Source organism: Hippocampus zosterae, chromosome 18 (genome assembly GCF_025434085.1).
Source record: "Hippocampus zosterae strain Florida chromosome 18, ASM2543408v3, whole genome shotgun sequence".
NCBI lineage: Eukaryota > Metazoa > Chordata > Actinopteri > Syngnathiformes > Syngnathidae > Hippocampus > Hippocampus zosterae.
This window is the reverse complement of record NC_067468.1, coordinates 14,389,061-14,404,787: the sequence shown is the minus strand read 5'-3', so window position 1 is coordinate 14,404,787 and position 15,727 is coordinate 14,389,061. Positions and strand designations below refer to the sequence as shown.

The following is a 15,727-nucleotide window of genomic DNA, read 5'->3' as shown; positions in this document are numbered from 1 at the left end:
AAGCAGAATTCCCATATGCAAGGTTTTTTTTTTCTAAAAATATGGCGAAACTGGTGGCCACATCCAACATGGCGGCCACTCAGTACGGACTACACGGCTCAAGACGGAGTCTGCAGCGAAGAAAAAAGTCAGTCGGTCTTCCTAATGAAAATGGACATATTTATAAAAGTAAGCAGAATTCCCACATGGCAAGGTTTTTTTTCTAAAAATATCGCAAATCTGGTGGCCACATCCAACATGGCGGCCACTCAGTACGGACTACACGGCTCAAGACGGAGTCTGCAGCGAAGAAAAAAGTCAGTCAGTCTTCCTATTGGATATATTTTCGGAAACTAGTTCAGGTGGCTCTTTAGTTCCCCCCCCCCCAACGTGATGTCCCTCCCCTCCCTTTGCTCGAACCCACCCGCATTTTTCATATTCTTAGGAAGTCACCCGGCGTTGTTACATTTTAATGTTACTTTCCACCGTCTTCGACCATACATCATAACATTTTACGCGCAGTTTCTTATGCCCTGACCAAAGTCATTCCTTTTCAAAGCCCATCTGTTATAATCATAAATTAATCAGGTAATATACAGGGCTGCCGGCATCTCTTATTTATGCCATTTTTTTCTACCTATATTTCAAGACAGCTTAGCTTGTTGAGCCAAGCTCTGTTTATTTATTGATTCCTGTTCCACTGCAGGGCCTCTGTTGCGTCATTTATTAGAATGCATTTTAACAACTAACCAGAAAGTCACACGAATCCTCACGGGCATAGGACTTCAAAAAAAAAAAACAATAGTTCATCATTTAGTTTGCGCGACGAGCTATACAACACCTTGGCGTCGTGATTAAGACGGCAGGGTCAGCACTGCTGCTGTCAGCATCAAATTCCGAGTGACTTTTCGCGCTGGGCATCCGCGAACAAAAAAAAAAAAAAGGCTCTTGAGAAGGTCAGCTATAATAAGCGCTCGAGATTTTTGCTTTGATAGCGCACCAAGAACGACAGTCAGCGGGTGGGACGCTAAACTGCAGCTGATCAAAAGCATTTCGCGAGCTGGAAAATATTGATCTGGGATGTGAAGGGAGAATACTCTAATGTGCACTGTCGCACGTTTTAAGGGGACAAAAAAAAAAAAGAGATTCATTAAAGTTATTTTCCTCGAGCTGCTTTTTAATACACATCTGGTATTGAAGGTTCTTAATTTCTAAACAATCTCTGTTCGTAAGGACCCACCAAAAGGACCGCTAATGCACATGCCAATCCGGTAGTTGATTATGTCATTTGCATATTTGTTGTTACTAGCTAGCATTGGCACAGTTACTTGACTGATTACTAGACTTGAAAAGTAATTTGGTTCAGTAATCGGTTACTTGATTTTAAAAATAACTCAAAATAAAAGTTGCATCCAATAGAGGGCAAAAAGTGGTAGTAATTATTTTTGGGGAAAAAAATTGCGGAAGGGCGGGGGGGGGGGGGGGGGGGGTCACTTAAAATAACTGGCTATTTATTTTAATGACAATACTTTCATTCATTCATTCATCTTCCGAGCCGCTTGATCCTCACTAGGGTCGCGGGGGCTGCTGGAGCCTATCCCAGCTGTCTTCGGGCAGTAGGCGGGGGACACCCTGAATCGGTTGCCAGCCAATCGCAGGGCACACATAGACGAACAACCATCCACGCTCACACTCACACCTAGGGACAATTTAGAGCGTCCAATCAGCCTGCCACGCATGTTTTTGGAATGTGGGAGGAAACCGGAGCACCCGGAGAAAATCCACGCAGGCCCGGGGAGAACATGCAAACTCCACACAGGGAGGCCGGAGCTGGAATCGAACCTCTGCACTGTGAAGCCGACGTGCTAACCACTGGACTACCGGGCCGCCACCAATGACAATACTAATATTATTAAAGTTTTTCTATATTTGACTGAATATAAATGTGCTTTTTTTTAAATCAGCCTCTTTTGGCCTGACTGCCTGTTATCGTAGCAACCTGTGTTTCCATCACCGGTTCCTCTTAAGTGCTAAGTTACAAATCAAAGCCCGGACGGGTCCAATGAAAAGCCCACACTGGTTCCTTTCGATGTCCATCAATCATATTGTATCTTTTTACGGGTTTGCAAAAGTCAACGGTGCATCGGCCACAAGGATGAGTGATATAGTTTGAGGGAGTGGCTGCATCCTCCCGGGACTTTGTGGTGAGGATGGCCTGCCGCCTTGTAATGTTCTAAACCTAATCCTAAATGTCATATCTGTACAAATGCCTCACATTTATTAATAATGACTTAAAATACGGTGATGCTGTTGTCGCCGGTGGGAATTAAGGAACCAGTTAACAGGTTTGCATTCGTGATACCTGGTAGCTGCATAAACATGAGGTGAGAACTGTCCTGTACGCTGCATTTTCTACATCCGGAAACTTCTGAACAAACCCGTCATCTGTGGAGCTCAGCTTTCCAGTTCTAATAAAGGAAATTCCGTCAACATGTTGCCAGACTCGCTGGGAGTTTGAGGTAGAACGTCGGGGCTTATTTTGCACATCGACTCAATGGGACATTACCTTGACATTGTGCAAGACAACTGGCGGATTTATGGATACTTTACCGGACGGCTTCATTCTGATATTTGTATTCTTAGTACGTGAACTGTAATTCAGAGCGGAGACACCCTTGTGCAGTTGCGCGTGTGAAAATAGTCTCAATAGAGTAATTAGACAAATTGCTGCATCTTAAAAAAATAATAATCTCAACGGTTCCCGCAGCTAAGAGATACAAAATAAATTGCAGTCCATTAAGTTGTTTGCTTGCTGTACCGAAGCTGAATGAAAAGCGATAAAACAAACATGGCCGCGTCCTGAACTGTCTTGACGGCTCAACCTTTCTTCATAATCGCAATGACAAAGTGACCTTTGAGTACCAGCATGCGACGGGACAGAAAAGGGAATCGCCTGACTTTTATGTCCTCCTTCCACAACATGTGATCGACCTTTTTTTTTTTTTTACAGTGTGGATAAAATTATATATCATATATTATATATATGGGCGGCCCGGTAGTCCAGTGGTTAGCACGTCGGCTTCACAGTGCAGAGGTACCGGGTTCGATTCCAGCTCCGGCCTCCCTGTGTGGAGTTTGCATGTTCTCCCCGGGCCTGCGTGGGTTTTCTCCGGGTGCTCCGGTTTCCTCCCACATTCCAAAAACATGCCTGGCAGGCTGATTGGACGCTCTAAAATTGTCCCTAGGTGTGAGTGTGAGCGTGGATGGTTGTTCGTCTATGTGTGCCCTGCGATTGGCTGGCAACCGATTCAGGGTGTCCCCCGCCTACTGCCCGAAGACGGCTGGGATAGGCTCCAGCACCCCCCGCGACCCTAGTGAGGATCAAGCGGCTCGGAAGATGAATGAATGAATGAATATTATATATATTATTTTATTAGATTTTTTTAGGCTAATGACTACCAGCCGCAAAGTGGAAACTATTGTGCGACAATGATTTTTCAGACAATATTTGTCTCCCTGAATATTTATATACATTTATTTTTATTTTTTTTTAACAGAGGATTTTTATGAACATGAACTTACAGACACAATAGTGCGGTCTTAAGGTCCTAGGACTCCTTGATGGGGTACCATGGGGTCTCCAAAATAACAACCAGAAAAAAAGATTTGTTTTGAAAATTAGTGTTAACTTATTTCACTGTTGCAGAAATTCACTCACAGACCAACAAACATTCTCACTCGCAATCACACAAGACAACCGCATGGGGGACAACATGCAAACTGACGTCTGCGAGGCGGGCGGACATGCCACTCGCTCACTGTGCCACCGACATGCATTTATTGTTCCCGAAAAAAGTCATTAGCTCCATCCAGACAAGTTACTTCCTCTGATGAAATGAAGTTTGTTGGTCTTAATTAAATCTCTCTCTCACACTGGCTGGATGTAGGTATGCTTTGGAAGTACGACGTGGTAATCCCCCCCCCCCCCCCCCCACCAGTGAGGGCAAATGAAATCGCATTTTAAGCAGCACTCAAAGCGAAAGTAAAAGGTCTAGTGGCTCCTTCGATGTTTTTTGGCCAGAGGCGCGGTCTATAATCCTGACAATGGATTCTCAGTTACCACAATAAATAAACCAAATTGCCATCTGGAGAAGTCAATCAGGATTACAGCTCAGGACACATCGTGTTCCCCCCCACCCAACAAGCGCAAACATGATTAGGCGCCACGAGATGACTTAATTCCCAGTGAGTGGCGTTGAATTTAAGGCAGCCCGGCTGCAACGTGCTTACAAATGTTCACTCAACATGCATTGTTGTCACACCCACCGGGATGTGTTTCTATAGACACCAAACGACATTCTACAGCCTTCTTTTGGATCAATTGCATAACGTGTCACTTCCATAAGTCCATTATGCACACCCACGTGTCGTGTACAAATCTGGCAAATTGGTTGGGTTCACGCGCATCTTTGTAATTAAATTTGCGCTCGGATTTGTCAAATCAGCCCAACTTGCCAACGAGCAGCCGAGTGAATTTGGCGAGTGGCTTTGTAAATCAGGCCGTATAGACTGTTTGTTGTGGAAATGATAAAACGTCATATGCTATGGTATATTCATTCATCTTCCGAGCCGCTTGATCCTCACTAGGGTCGCGGGGGGTGCTGGAGCCTATCCCTGCTGTCTTCGGGCAGTAGGCGGGCTGCCCTCTGCTATGGTATAGAGAAGGGAAAAAAAAAATATGCATTGATTACACTTTTGGAGCAACAGTGCTACGTCGACTAAAATATTTACAAAAAATACACTAGTTGAACAGGGCGGCCCGGTAGTCCAGTGGTTAGCACGTCGGCTTCACAGTGCAGAGGTACCGGGTTCGATTCCAGCTCTGGCCTCCCTGTGTGGAGCTTGCATGTTCTCCCCGGGCCTGCGTGGGTTTTCTCCGGGTGCTCCGGTTTCCTCCCACATTCCAAAAATATGCATGGCAGGCTGATTGAACACTCAAAATTGTCCCTAGGTGTGAGTGTGAGTGTGAATGCTTGTTCGTCTCTGTGTGCCCTGCGATTGGCTGGCAACAGATTCAGGGTGTCCCCCGCCTACTGCCCGAAGACAGCTGGGATAGGCTCCAGCACCCCCCGCGACCCTAGTGAGGATCAAGCTGCTCGGAAGATGAATGAATGAATGAATGACACTAGTTGAACAATGTATGGCAAGTACTAAAGCGAATGCGAATTAGCAGGAGGTGGTTGTGCGTTCGCAAAGACGCTCAAGAAGAGACAGAAAAGTTTTCGGAATTTTCCAAATTGAGGAGCGGCACAAAAGCCACCGTTGTTCTTCGAGTTCTGCGGGGAAGCCAACGAAGCCGACCGGCGTCCTGTTTGGCAGCCATTCAAACTTTGTAAAACAAAGCATGTGAGGGGGGCCTCGAACGAGGCGGCCTGCTAGCCCGCGTGTCAGACGTTCAACGAGAGTCAACGGAGATCCAAGAGCTTGGAAGCCACTTTTGTTTCCTTTGCCTTGCTTCTGAATGCCGTTAGCTGTTGTGTTTGGAAATGCTCGTGGGTGTTGCGTCTCCGCTTGTGTGAAGCACATTGAGTTGTGAATGAAATGTGTTGTATATCAACAAAGCTGCCTCGCCTCGCCTATTATGGAAATAACGCTCAACGTGTACGCGGGAGCACCAGAGAGCGGATCAGGTCAAATATTGGACTCAAAGGTTGGCGACAAGTGAGCTCAGACACTCCTTATTGGCCCTTGGAAGTGCATTTAATCTAGTTTCTGCTCCTACAAGGTGAACAAGTATTGATCCTCGGACATGTCGTGCGTGTTGAATGGGCAGTAATGAAAGCAGCGGTGAGGGCTGAGGCGGTGTATTGTATCAAAGCTTTGTCTGCAGACTTCTATCAAGTGCATTGTTTGATACAAAAGGCAAATTAAAGAGCCCAAAACATTGTTTTATTGCTGCTGCAATGGTCTTTTTTTTTTTTTTTTGCTAGTTCCCTCTCCCTAGCTACTTCTTCCAGCTCTCCCAGAGGGATCCCGAGTCGTTCCCAGGCAAGCTGGGTGACATAGTCTCTCCAGCGTGTCCTGGGTCTTCCTCGGGGTCTCCTCCCGGTGGGACATGACCGGAACACCTCACCGGGGAGGCGCTCAGGAGGCATCCGAATCAGATGCCCAAGCCACCTCATCTGTGTACCCAAACTGTACATGTTGGGTTCTCCAGCGTGTGCTGGGTCTTCCTCGGGGTCTCCTCCCGGTGGGACATGACCGGAACACCTCACCGGGGAGGCGCTCAGGAGGCATCCGAATCAGATGCCCAAGTCACCTCATCTGTGTACCTAAACTGTACATGTTGGGTTCACCAGCGTGTGCTGGGTCTTCCTCGGGGTCTCCTCCCGGTGGGACATGACCGGAACACCTCACCGGGGAGGCGCTCAGGAGGCATCCGAATCAGATGCCCAAGCCACCTCATCTGTGTACCTAAACTGTACATGTTGGGTTCTCCAGCGTGTGCTGGGTCTTCCTCAGGGTCTCCTCCCGGTGGGACATGACCGGAACACCTCACCGGGGAGGCGCTCAGGAGGCATCCGAATCAGATGTCCAAGCCACCTCATCTGTGTACCTAAACTGTACATGTTGGGTTCTCCAGCGTGTGCTGGGTCTTCCTCGGGGTCTCCTCCCGGTGGGACATGACCGGAACACCTCACCGGGGAGGCGCTCAGGAGGCATCCGAATCAGATGCCCAAGCCACCTCATCTGTGTACCCAAACTGTACATGTTGGGCTGAAATGGAACGCATGACCTCAAATATTTTTTGTTTCCCTTCTACCGAACCCAACCTTGCTACCTGCTAACGTGTGTTTAGCTTGCGTAAAGGTCGGCATTGTGACCTCAAACTGTGAGTTTTCGCCGACCAAACGCAGACCAACTAGTTTCGCAGAACTATTCCATGGCACATGAACACATTAATTACTGTCATGATCATGTTTCCTCGTCCAGTTCCTCCACAATTAAATTGGATTAGCGGTGTGAAGGGAACTGTCAAACTGTCCACATACGCGCCACATGCCACATGTCACGACGTTGCCATTTCTGAGACTATTTTGATGGCTGCTCCAAAAAAAATTCTGTCAATGCACAGATTGCAGGTTTAAGCTTTTTGTACTCATCAAGCGCCTGCTCCATCTTTCATGTCGTGCTGGCCCAGCGCTTATAAATACACTGCATTAGAGGACACACAATTTGCAACACATCATGATAAAATATGCTCTTGATGTGCCGAACACCTTGATGTCGCACGCTGTCGCCTCGGAGGAATACCAGATGTTGGACTAATGCAGCTAATTGTTACGAGTTCGGTAGCACCGGCGGTAAATAGGATGCTAAATTTGTGGATAAAGTCGGAGGAAGCTGGAGAAATGCATTGGATATCTTTAGATGTCAATTATTTTGAGGATAGCATCAGCCAGATGTCTCGTCCGACAATGTCATCCGTCAACAGTGTGGCATGAAGAAGTGGAAGGTGCCATCTTGGGGAAAATACATTTGCGGATAACTCATGCTCCGTCTAATTGCATTTTTTTTTTTAATCATCCAACAATTTTCTGTTCGGTCTGGGTCATGATTTTATGTAGTTTCAACAACATTTATTTTGGCTTTGTGGCCGCTAACGTTTATTTATTTTTATTTAATCAGTCACCCATTTCATGAGTTGATTCTTAGCTACAGGGAGCTCTTGCTACATGACGATTTCAAACAGTGCAACAAGGCGCCCCATAGCACAAGGCACGCTTAATTTCCCCTTCAATTTAGTACGTCTTGTTCATGTGATTGATTCATTTTTCTGGCCTCGAAGGGTTTTCATGCAAAGTTATTGTAAATGTGACATTACTCCCGCATTAGCAGAGGTTAGCGATAGCCTACGTTGCAACTGACGTTCACGTTCAGTTTCAATCGCTGCCTGAGGAACTGAATGCGGTCATAAACCGAGATCGGCAAGTTTCTGTCATGTTCTGCGTTTTTGTTTGATGTTTTTGGTTTAGGGGGTTTTTTTTCCATTTCTGTCGGGTTGGTTTTCATTCCCACCTGTTCTCGTCAGCCCTGTTGCATGTGTTTACTAATCAGCTCTCTCCAGCCATTCCCATTTTTCACGGGTGCTAAGGGCCAGGCTCGCCTGCCTGCTCGCAAAAGTTCTCAAATGATTGATGGCCATTATAATTATTAAAGGGAAATACCAGAAAACATGTTTCCACAAAAATAAAATGGCTTTACCCCAGAAAAAATATTATATATGAAGGGGTGAATGTATTTATTACTGCCCACTTTGAGCTCCGTGGAGTCAGTTCATTCTTAAACCTTAGAAAAGAGAGATTCTAATTCAAGCCAAGCGGTCTTCTGAAAAGTCAAATAAGGTTACTTATTTTCTTAACGCAGTGCGGTCAAATTCGCTCGCTGCCGGTGACAAATGACGCTGGCTAATCTCGACCTTGGCACACTTAAAATGCTGATTTTGTTGCATCGTTAAGCTTGCCGTTTATCTTCACCATCGCTCGCCCGATGGCTTGCGACTTTTGAGCTCAACAACACGGCATTGCCTTTAACTTTACTGAAGAACGAATTTAAAAAAATAAGATCTTGGATTGTTTGTGCTTCATCTTAGCCCTGAAGATATTTCTGGTAGAAGAAAAAAAAATCGCTGAGGAAATTAAAGTTTAAAGAATAAGATAAATGAGTAATTTTGCTGCCAAAAATTTGAGCCAACAAACACTGTGCCGCCGCTGCTGCTGCTGCTGCAATAAGCGCTCGGCTCCCAAACAATGCACGTTGCCCTTGGCGTAGCAATCTCACAAATTACCTCTTCAAATGAGAAAATGCTGCCACTCGATGTTTACGTGTGAGAATGTGGCCACTGTTGTGTTTGAGGTCACTAAAAGCGCAAGGAGAACATATTGAACGCCGGACGTAATGCTCCTTAAAACGACACACAGCACAGCAGCTATGAAAATTGCAGTGGCTGCATCACCCTCCTGACAAGAGCTATAAATATTTAACATATTTCCACCCTCTGTTCGATGGTACTAAAATTAGTTTGGATCCTCTCCCTCCCCCCCTAACGTTACAACAATTCCGCCAAAGGTTTTGAAACTCATGACACCTTTGTAAATTGAGAACAGTTTAAATAATTATCATGTTCCTTCTTCAGACAGGATGGGAAAACTAGTGCAATTATAAAAAAGTGGTCTTAAATCTATCAGTGGAAGAAATGAACGATTGTTGTTTAATATTTTTTTGTAAGGCACTCCCAATAGTTGTGATGTACTACGCCAGATGAGGTGGCTTGGGCATCTGATTCAGATGCCTCCTGAGCGCCTCCCCGGTGAGGTGTTCCGGTCATGTCCCACCGGGAGGAGACCCAGAGGAAGACCCAGGACACGCTGGAGAGACTATGTCACCCAGCTTGCCTGGGAACGACTCGGGATCCCCCGGGGAGAGCTGGAAGAAGTAGCTAGGGAGAGGGAAGTCTGGGCTTCCCTGCTAAAGCTGTTGCCCCCGCGACCCGGCCCCGGATAAGCGGTAGATAATGGATGGATGGATGGATGGATACTACGCCAGTGTGAGTAAGCTATCGGAGTGAAAGATATATTTCCGTTATATTTTTTGCAATTGTTTACAGACATGATTTCATTATAGTAGAAACAAAATTCTTAAGGGGCAACACATAGCGCTTCAATCGGTCTCGGGTGCGTTCATTGCGGTCAGTCAGGCCATATGTGAGAATAATATAAACTCAACTGTTTAGAGAGCACTTTAAAAAAACTCCCGCTGTATACAAATTGGTGTACGTGGAGCATAAATAATTCATACAACAACAAACGGGTAAACAAATTAATCACAAAAATAGAAAGCACAAAAACCATCAAACTAAAAACCAAAAGCCAAAGAATAAAAATGAGTTTTAAGACGGGTTTTAAAGATGACCAGCAAGAAATTTACCCAATGGGAGCTGATACAGTGAGAACAGCAGAGGCCCCAGAATTGAACCCTGTGGAACACCTCACGACAGCGGGGCAGTTCGTGACTCAAAGCAACCAAGGCTAACATAAAAGGTTCTAATTGCTAAATAGCACCGACCCGCCATTGCCCACCACCAGGTGCTGCAAACGAGCCAATATAATACTGTGATCCATTGTATCAAACGCTGCAGTTAAATCCAAAAGACACATACTCTGCAGTGTAATTTGCCATGAGAATGTCATAAAAAAAAAAAGACCATAAACAAGAACCGTAAGCAAGAAGTAACGAGCCAAGACTTCAAATCTTGAAGAGTAATGGACAGACACCGCAGTGGTGTACGGTAAAACCAGTACATTTGACACCAAAGATATCATTTATTGCCTCAAACGTCACGGTAAGTGGTTCCGACGGGACATTCATATGAATGTTAAAGTCACCCATAAGAGGAAGTATATTATCTGCGTAAGATACCAAGTCAGCCACAAATTCAGAAAATTCTTTTTAAAACGCCAAAATACGGGGCCAGGTGGGGCAGTAAATAACTGCAAGATAAAACGGATCGCATAACAAGAACTTCAAATGCTTAAAAGGTGCCGTAAGAATGGGGGCCAAGTTTGAGAGCAGATTCGGGGCTAAAGCCATCATTCTTAGGAGGACATGTAACACGTGAACTTATGAGCATTATCAGCATCCGATTTTTTGAAAATCTACGTTGTCACAAACGGACAAGAACGATCGTAGCGGAAGGCACTTTACAAGTGCCCATTTTCACAGTAGTGATCTGTGACTGCCCTGGCTGACTTTACATCATCCCACATGTGCAAGTCTGCTTACGGTTCCTCATAAACGTGCTTTGCATGCTTCGATCTTCTCCATGGACCCCAGCGAGTCTATTTCTGCTTCCAAAATGTGGAGGACTGAGCAACTCTAGCGCACTTACTTTCAAAGGAACGAGAGGAGCCGCTTGCCTCGGCCCGGGAAGCTGGTCGGCCTCCAATGACAGAAACGCCGTGATATAATGGCTTTTATCATAAAACTTGTAAATGCGCTGAAGTTGCGCATCAACGATAACACAAGAGATGTTCAGACGTTGACAGACAACCGAAGTAGGTCACTCTTTTAATTGCCCCAATCCAACATCAATGAGAATGAAAGCAATCCTACTTAACGCATTGTAAATAGTGGCGGCACAAAGTCACTCCCATTTAACATTCTTATCTGACAGTGAGAAATGCCACGAGCGTTGCGCCGTGCGGACTAACAACAGCGGATGTGATAAAAGTCTTTTCCTCTTCCATTTGTAACGGTGTTCGATTTAACGTTGTAATAAAGCAATCACGACATAAATGGGTTGCCCCCACCCACCCCAAACCCCTGTATCAATAATCTCTGAAGAGTCTGCTGAGGGGAAAAAGTCATTTTATGAGACTCGCCTGTATCGACTACCGAACCCAAACTCTCATGAAACCTAACCGACGATAACTCAAATTCGAAACCTGAGCGCTAACGCTAACCAAATCTCGCCGCGACTATATGACCCGAGTTTTTGTGCGCTTTCATTTACGTCCCTTGGTCTGCTCGTCGCGATGAGCGCGGCGCCCAAACACGTGGCCATAAACAAGCCCAACTAAGCATCCGGCAAGCCCGCTAGCAGCTCTGCGGGGGCCGCGCCGAGTCACAGCGTTCATTTATTGCATTCCTCGGGGGGGAACCACGCGTATATCTGGACTCATCGCCTTTGCTACGATATTTCAGTCGTTACTAAAAGGGTTTACGAGCTGAAACGACAGACCGGCCGTGTCATTCATATATAAATGAAAGTATAATGTCCATTCTAACGGGAGTTTTCTGTTAAGCTAGCCTTTTTTCTTGACTGCGTGTCATCCAATTACTTTGACATGTTCTAAAACGCAAGGTCTTCTAGCGTGTTAGCATCGACATCTTGGAAAGTCAATTATTTATACTTTTTTTCCCCCACTCAATTGATGAGCGCGTGACAGCATCGCTACTTGTGAGCAAATTGAAATTTACGCGTAAAATCATTCTTTATAAAGGTGAGGCGTTATTATTTATGGAAACATGAATCAAAACAGGGGCGGCCCGGTAGCCCAGTGGTTAACACGTCGGCTTCACAGTGCAGAGGTACCGGGTTCGATTCCAGCTCCGGCCTCCCTGTGTGGAGTTTGCATGTTCTCCCCGGGCCTGCGTGGGTTTTCTCCGGGTGCGCCGGTTTCCTCCCACATTCCAAAAACATGCGTGGCAGGCTGATTGAACACTCTAAATTGTCCCTAGGTGTGAGTGTGAGTGTGAGTGCGAATGGTTGTTCGTTTCTGTGTGCCCTGCGATTGGCTGGCAACCGATTCAGGGTGTCCCCCGCCTACTGCCCGGAGACAGCTGGGATAGGCTCCAGCACCCCCCGCGACCCTAGTGAGGATCAAGCGGCTCGTAAGATGAATGAATGAATGAATGAATCAAAACATGTAGCGAGTTTATGATTCTATCAAAAAGTTATGCGCAGAAGTCAAAACTCTGCAAATTGAGCTGGACAAGGCGTCCCTTAACACCAATGAGATTAACGCTAATGTTGTGGTGCTAAAGGAAAGGCCACCATCGTAGCTAACTACTTGTCATCTATCCCTCACGGGGGTGATGGGACTGTGTTGTCAAGGTCTACTGTTAACGGGCCACCAAACCATTAACAAGATCTAGAAGGGGGGTGGGGGGGGGCGTCCTTGCAGCACCTGTCTCGTATTCGTCAACTTTGAGTGTCTGCAATGTGTCTGTGTACGCGTGAGTGTTTGTGTCTGTCTGCGTTGGCTGCGTGTCATGAGCCACAGCAGCTGCCCCTCCAGCATCATAACAAGAGGGCTCTTTGTGGAAATTGGAATACAATCAAATCTGGCAGCCAAAGCCTATTAATTATTATTATTATTATTGTTTTCTTTCATTTTTTGCTCCACGACAATACGCGTTTCCAAATCACGTTAACCAAGTCGATTAGCATAAATCATTTTCTCTTTGAATTTAAATGCTGTTTGTTCTTAAAAATGACAATCAGGGGTGGGGAGGGGGAGGCTTGTGATAAAATTGCCTTTATTAAACGGACGGCCAGTGTATCTCACTGGCGATTCGTGACGCGTTTGCCAAAAGGAAGACGCCGCAGGTCGGGCGGCCGGTGAGACACAAATGTTACGCAAATACCGGTCGGTCCACGGTTGACGGGAATTGGTAGAAGTCTCTGGGATTCAGCGTTCAACCCGAGAGAATGTGCTTCACAAAGGAGGCGTAGTTGATGCACCCGTTGGCGTCCTCCTGTCCGGCCATGAGTCTGTCCACTTCGTCCTCCGTCATCCTCTCCCCGAGAGTCGCCAGGACGTGGCGCAGCTCGGCGCCCATGATGGTGCCGTTGCCCTCCTTGTCGAAGACTCGCAGGCCCTCTACGAAGTCTTCGTAGTTGCCTTGGTCTTTGGCGCGAGAAATGTGCTGCAGCATGGGAAGGAAGGTCTCAAAGTCCACCATCTTGGAGCTCATCTCCTCCGGCCGCGGCTTCCCGAGCACCTTGAGCACATCGGCGTTGGTGGGGTTCTGGCCCAGCGCTCGCATCACATCCCCGCACTGGGCATACGAGATCTTCATCTCACCCTTGGGCGTTCGGTCGAACAAGTTGAAGGCCTCCTTGAACTCCTCGATCTGATCGGCGGTGAACTCGAGGGTGATGCTCTTGGGATCGAAGTCGGGTTCCTTGGGATGCTCCGACAGCAGCTCGGAAGACAAAGCCATCTTCGAAGCCGGCGAGACCTTGGGCTCGGGCTTTTTGGGCTCGGGTTTTTTCGGTTCGATCTTCTTGGGCGCCATGTTTCTGCAGGGGGGTGGGCCGAGAGGCGGACTGTGAAACGAGAACGTGTGAATGGGATCTTCGGGGGTCTACGGAGCACAGAGGCCCACCCCAGCCTCGCCCCTCTTTTATATGCGTCTCGTCCGGGGGAACCGCAGCACAATTTTCTCCCGTGCACTATAAAAGGAAGAAACCCAAAATAGATCTCTATAGCAAGTGATGTCAACATTAAGTATTGTTCTCAGCTGTTGTCATCTGGCCGGCGGGACGATCTGCTGTCATTAGCCAGGGTCCGGTTGCATTAGGCCAAAAATGTTCTGTCTCTCTCTGACGGACAAAAGGGATCAGAGTACGGATAATATATCAACCCACCGGGGGGTGGAGAGCGACCAAAATAGCTTTTCTCGGCAACGGTTAAAAGTGGGAATCCGTGCATTCTGTGGGAACACCTTTTTTTTGTTTTGGTTTGGTTTTTAAACTTCTGGTGCTGCTAGCGTCCCGTCTCAATTTAGCTTCAAACTTCAAACATCAAGTGGTCACATCCTCGTTTGGTGACTTCATAGTCATTCATTCATTCATCTTCCGTACCGCTTGATCCTCACTAGGGTCGCGGGGGGTGCTGAAGCCCATCCCAGCCGTCTCCGGGCAGTAGGCGGGGGACACCCTGAATCGGTTGCCAGCCAATCGCAGGGCACACAGAAACGAACAAGCATTCACACTCACACTCACACCTAGGGACAATTTAGAGTGTTCAATCAGCCTGCCACGCATATTTTTGGAAGGTGGGAGGAAACCGGAGCACCCGGAGAAAACCCACGCAGGCCCGGGGAGAACATACAAACTCCACACAGGGAGGCCGGAGCTGGAATCGAACCCGGTACCTCTGCTCTGTGAAGCCGACGTGCTAACCACTGGACTACCGGGCCGCCCTGACTTCATAGTGTTTTGCATAATACTAAATATTATAATCCGAGCAATAGTTTGACTAAAGCCAAAACAAAAGTGTCATTCAAAAGGCTACCAAATTCGAAAGGAATGCAAAGTACCATACATAAAACGAGGCTTCAAAAAAATCGTTTCAAAAAAAGAAAATAAAGTCAAGCTCTTGTTCCTGCGTGTCCGCAGAACGCACCGATTACAATTGCAATCAACGCCCTGTTCAATAAAAACAATAAAGGCCTCTCTTTTGTACGGAGACTTCCAACCGTGACGAAAACTTTGCTTCGTGGTTCGCCATCTTTCCTCTCACTTATCTTGCGGTTTTGACATCTGCAAACAGATCATCGCAATCTAATGGCCACGTGAGATGCCGCTTACTGGAAGTCGTCCACTCAATTGCATTTCTGTCACACCGGCACAGCTCATCCAGTTACGTGGTCACATCGACTGATGAACACAGTCGCCGACCCCCCGCTGGAGGAAACCCAAGATTTGTCCTCGAGTGGGCCGCGTATGCTTCCGCTACATCAGTTGCCCGGCAACAACAGCCTCGGTTCTCATCACGTATGCCCAACCTGATGCGGTGATTTGCGGCGGACCTGCAAATGCGACATTTACGGTCAACAGGCAGCACGGGGAGGGGGGGGGTTCTTCTTTCTTTTTAGCGACAAGCATATTCCGGGGGAGGACATGTGGAGCCTTCCAGAAATATCAGAATGCGCATGGTTTGAAGAGTGAGCGCTAATTAAACGAGGCTGCCCGAGGGGCTGTTCGATTCCTCTCTGGCGTCATTTTGTGCAGGTCAACAAATGCAACGGAAGTTTTTATTCGCCACGTTAAGGATGCGTTTGGCTTCTGGGGACTATTGTCCATAGAGATTAGCCCTCGGGGAATTTTATTGTGGTCCGGGAACCATTGATGAGGGTTCTGCAACATTTCTAATGTTAAAAACGACACATGGCGAGA

General features: G+C 46.9%; 1 protein-coding gene and 2 long non-coding RNA genes across 5 annotated transcripts in view; 1 reads left to right on the top strand and 2 right to left on the bottom strand.

The window, feature by feature from the left end:
- LOC127590901 (uncharacterized) overlaps positions 1 to 15,727 on the top strand; it is a 203,720-nt gene that overhangs the window by 37,897 nt on the left and 150,096 nt on the right. The gene's annotated exons all lie outside the window — the stretch shown is intronic.
- The window catches only part of LOC127590903 (uncharacterized), a 355,000-nt gene that overhangs the window by 210,515 nt on the left and 128,758 nt on the right, over positions 1 to 15,727 (bottom strand). The window lies entirely within an intron of this gene.
- LOC127590893 (myosin light chain 4-like) lies at positions 13,064 to 13,939 on the bottom strand. Its single transcript, XM_052050478.1, has one exon. It carries the CDS (start codon positions 13,840 to 13,842, stop codon positions 13,240 to 13,242), a length of 603 nt encoding a protein of 200 aa, XP_051906438.1. The 5' UTR covers positions 13,843 to 13,939; the 3' UTR covers positions 13,064 to 13,239.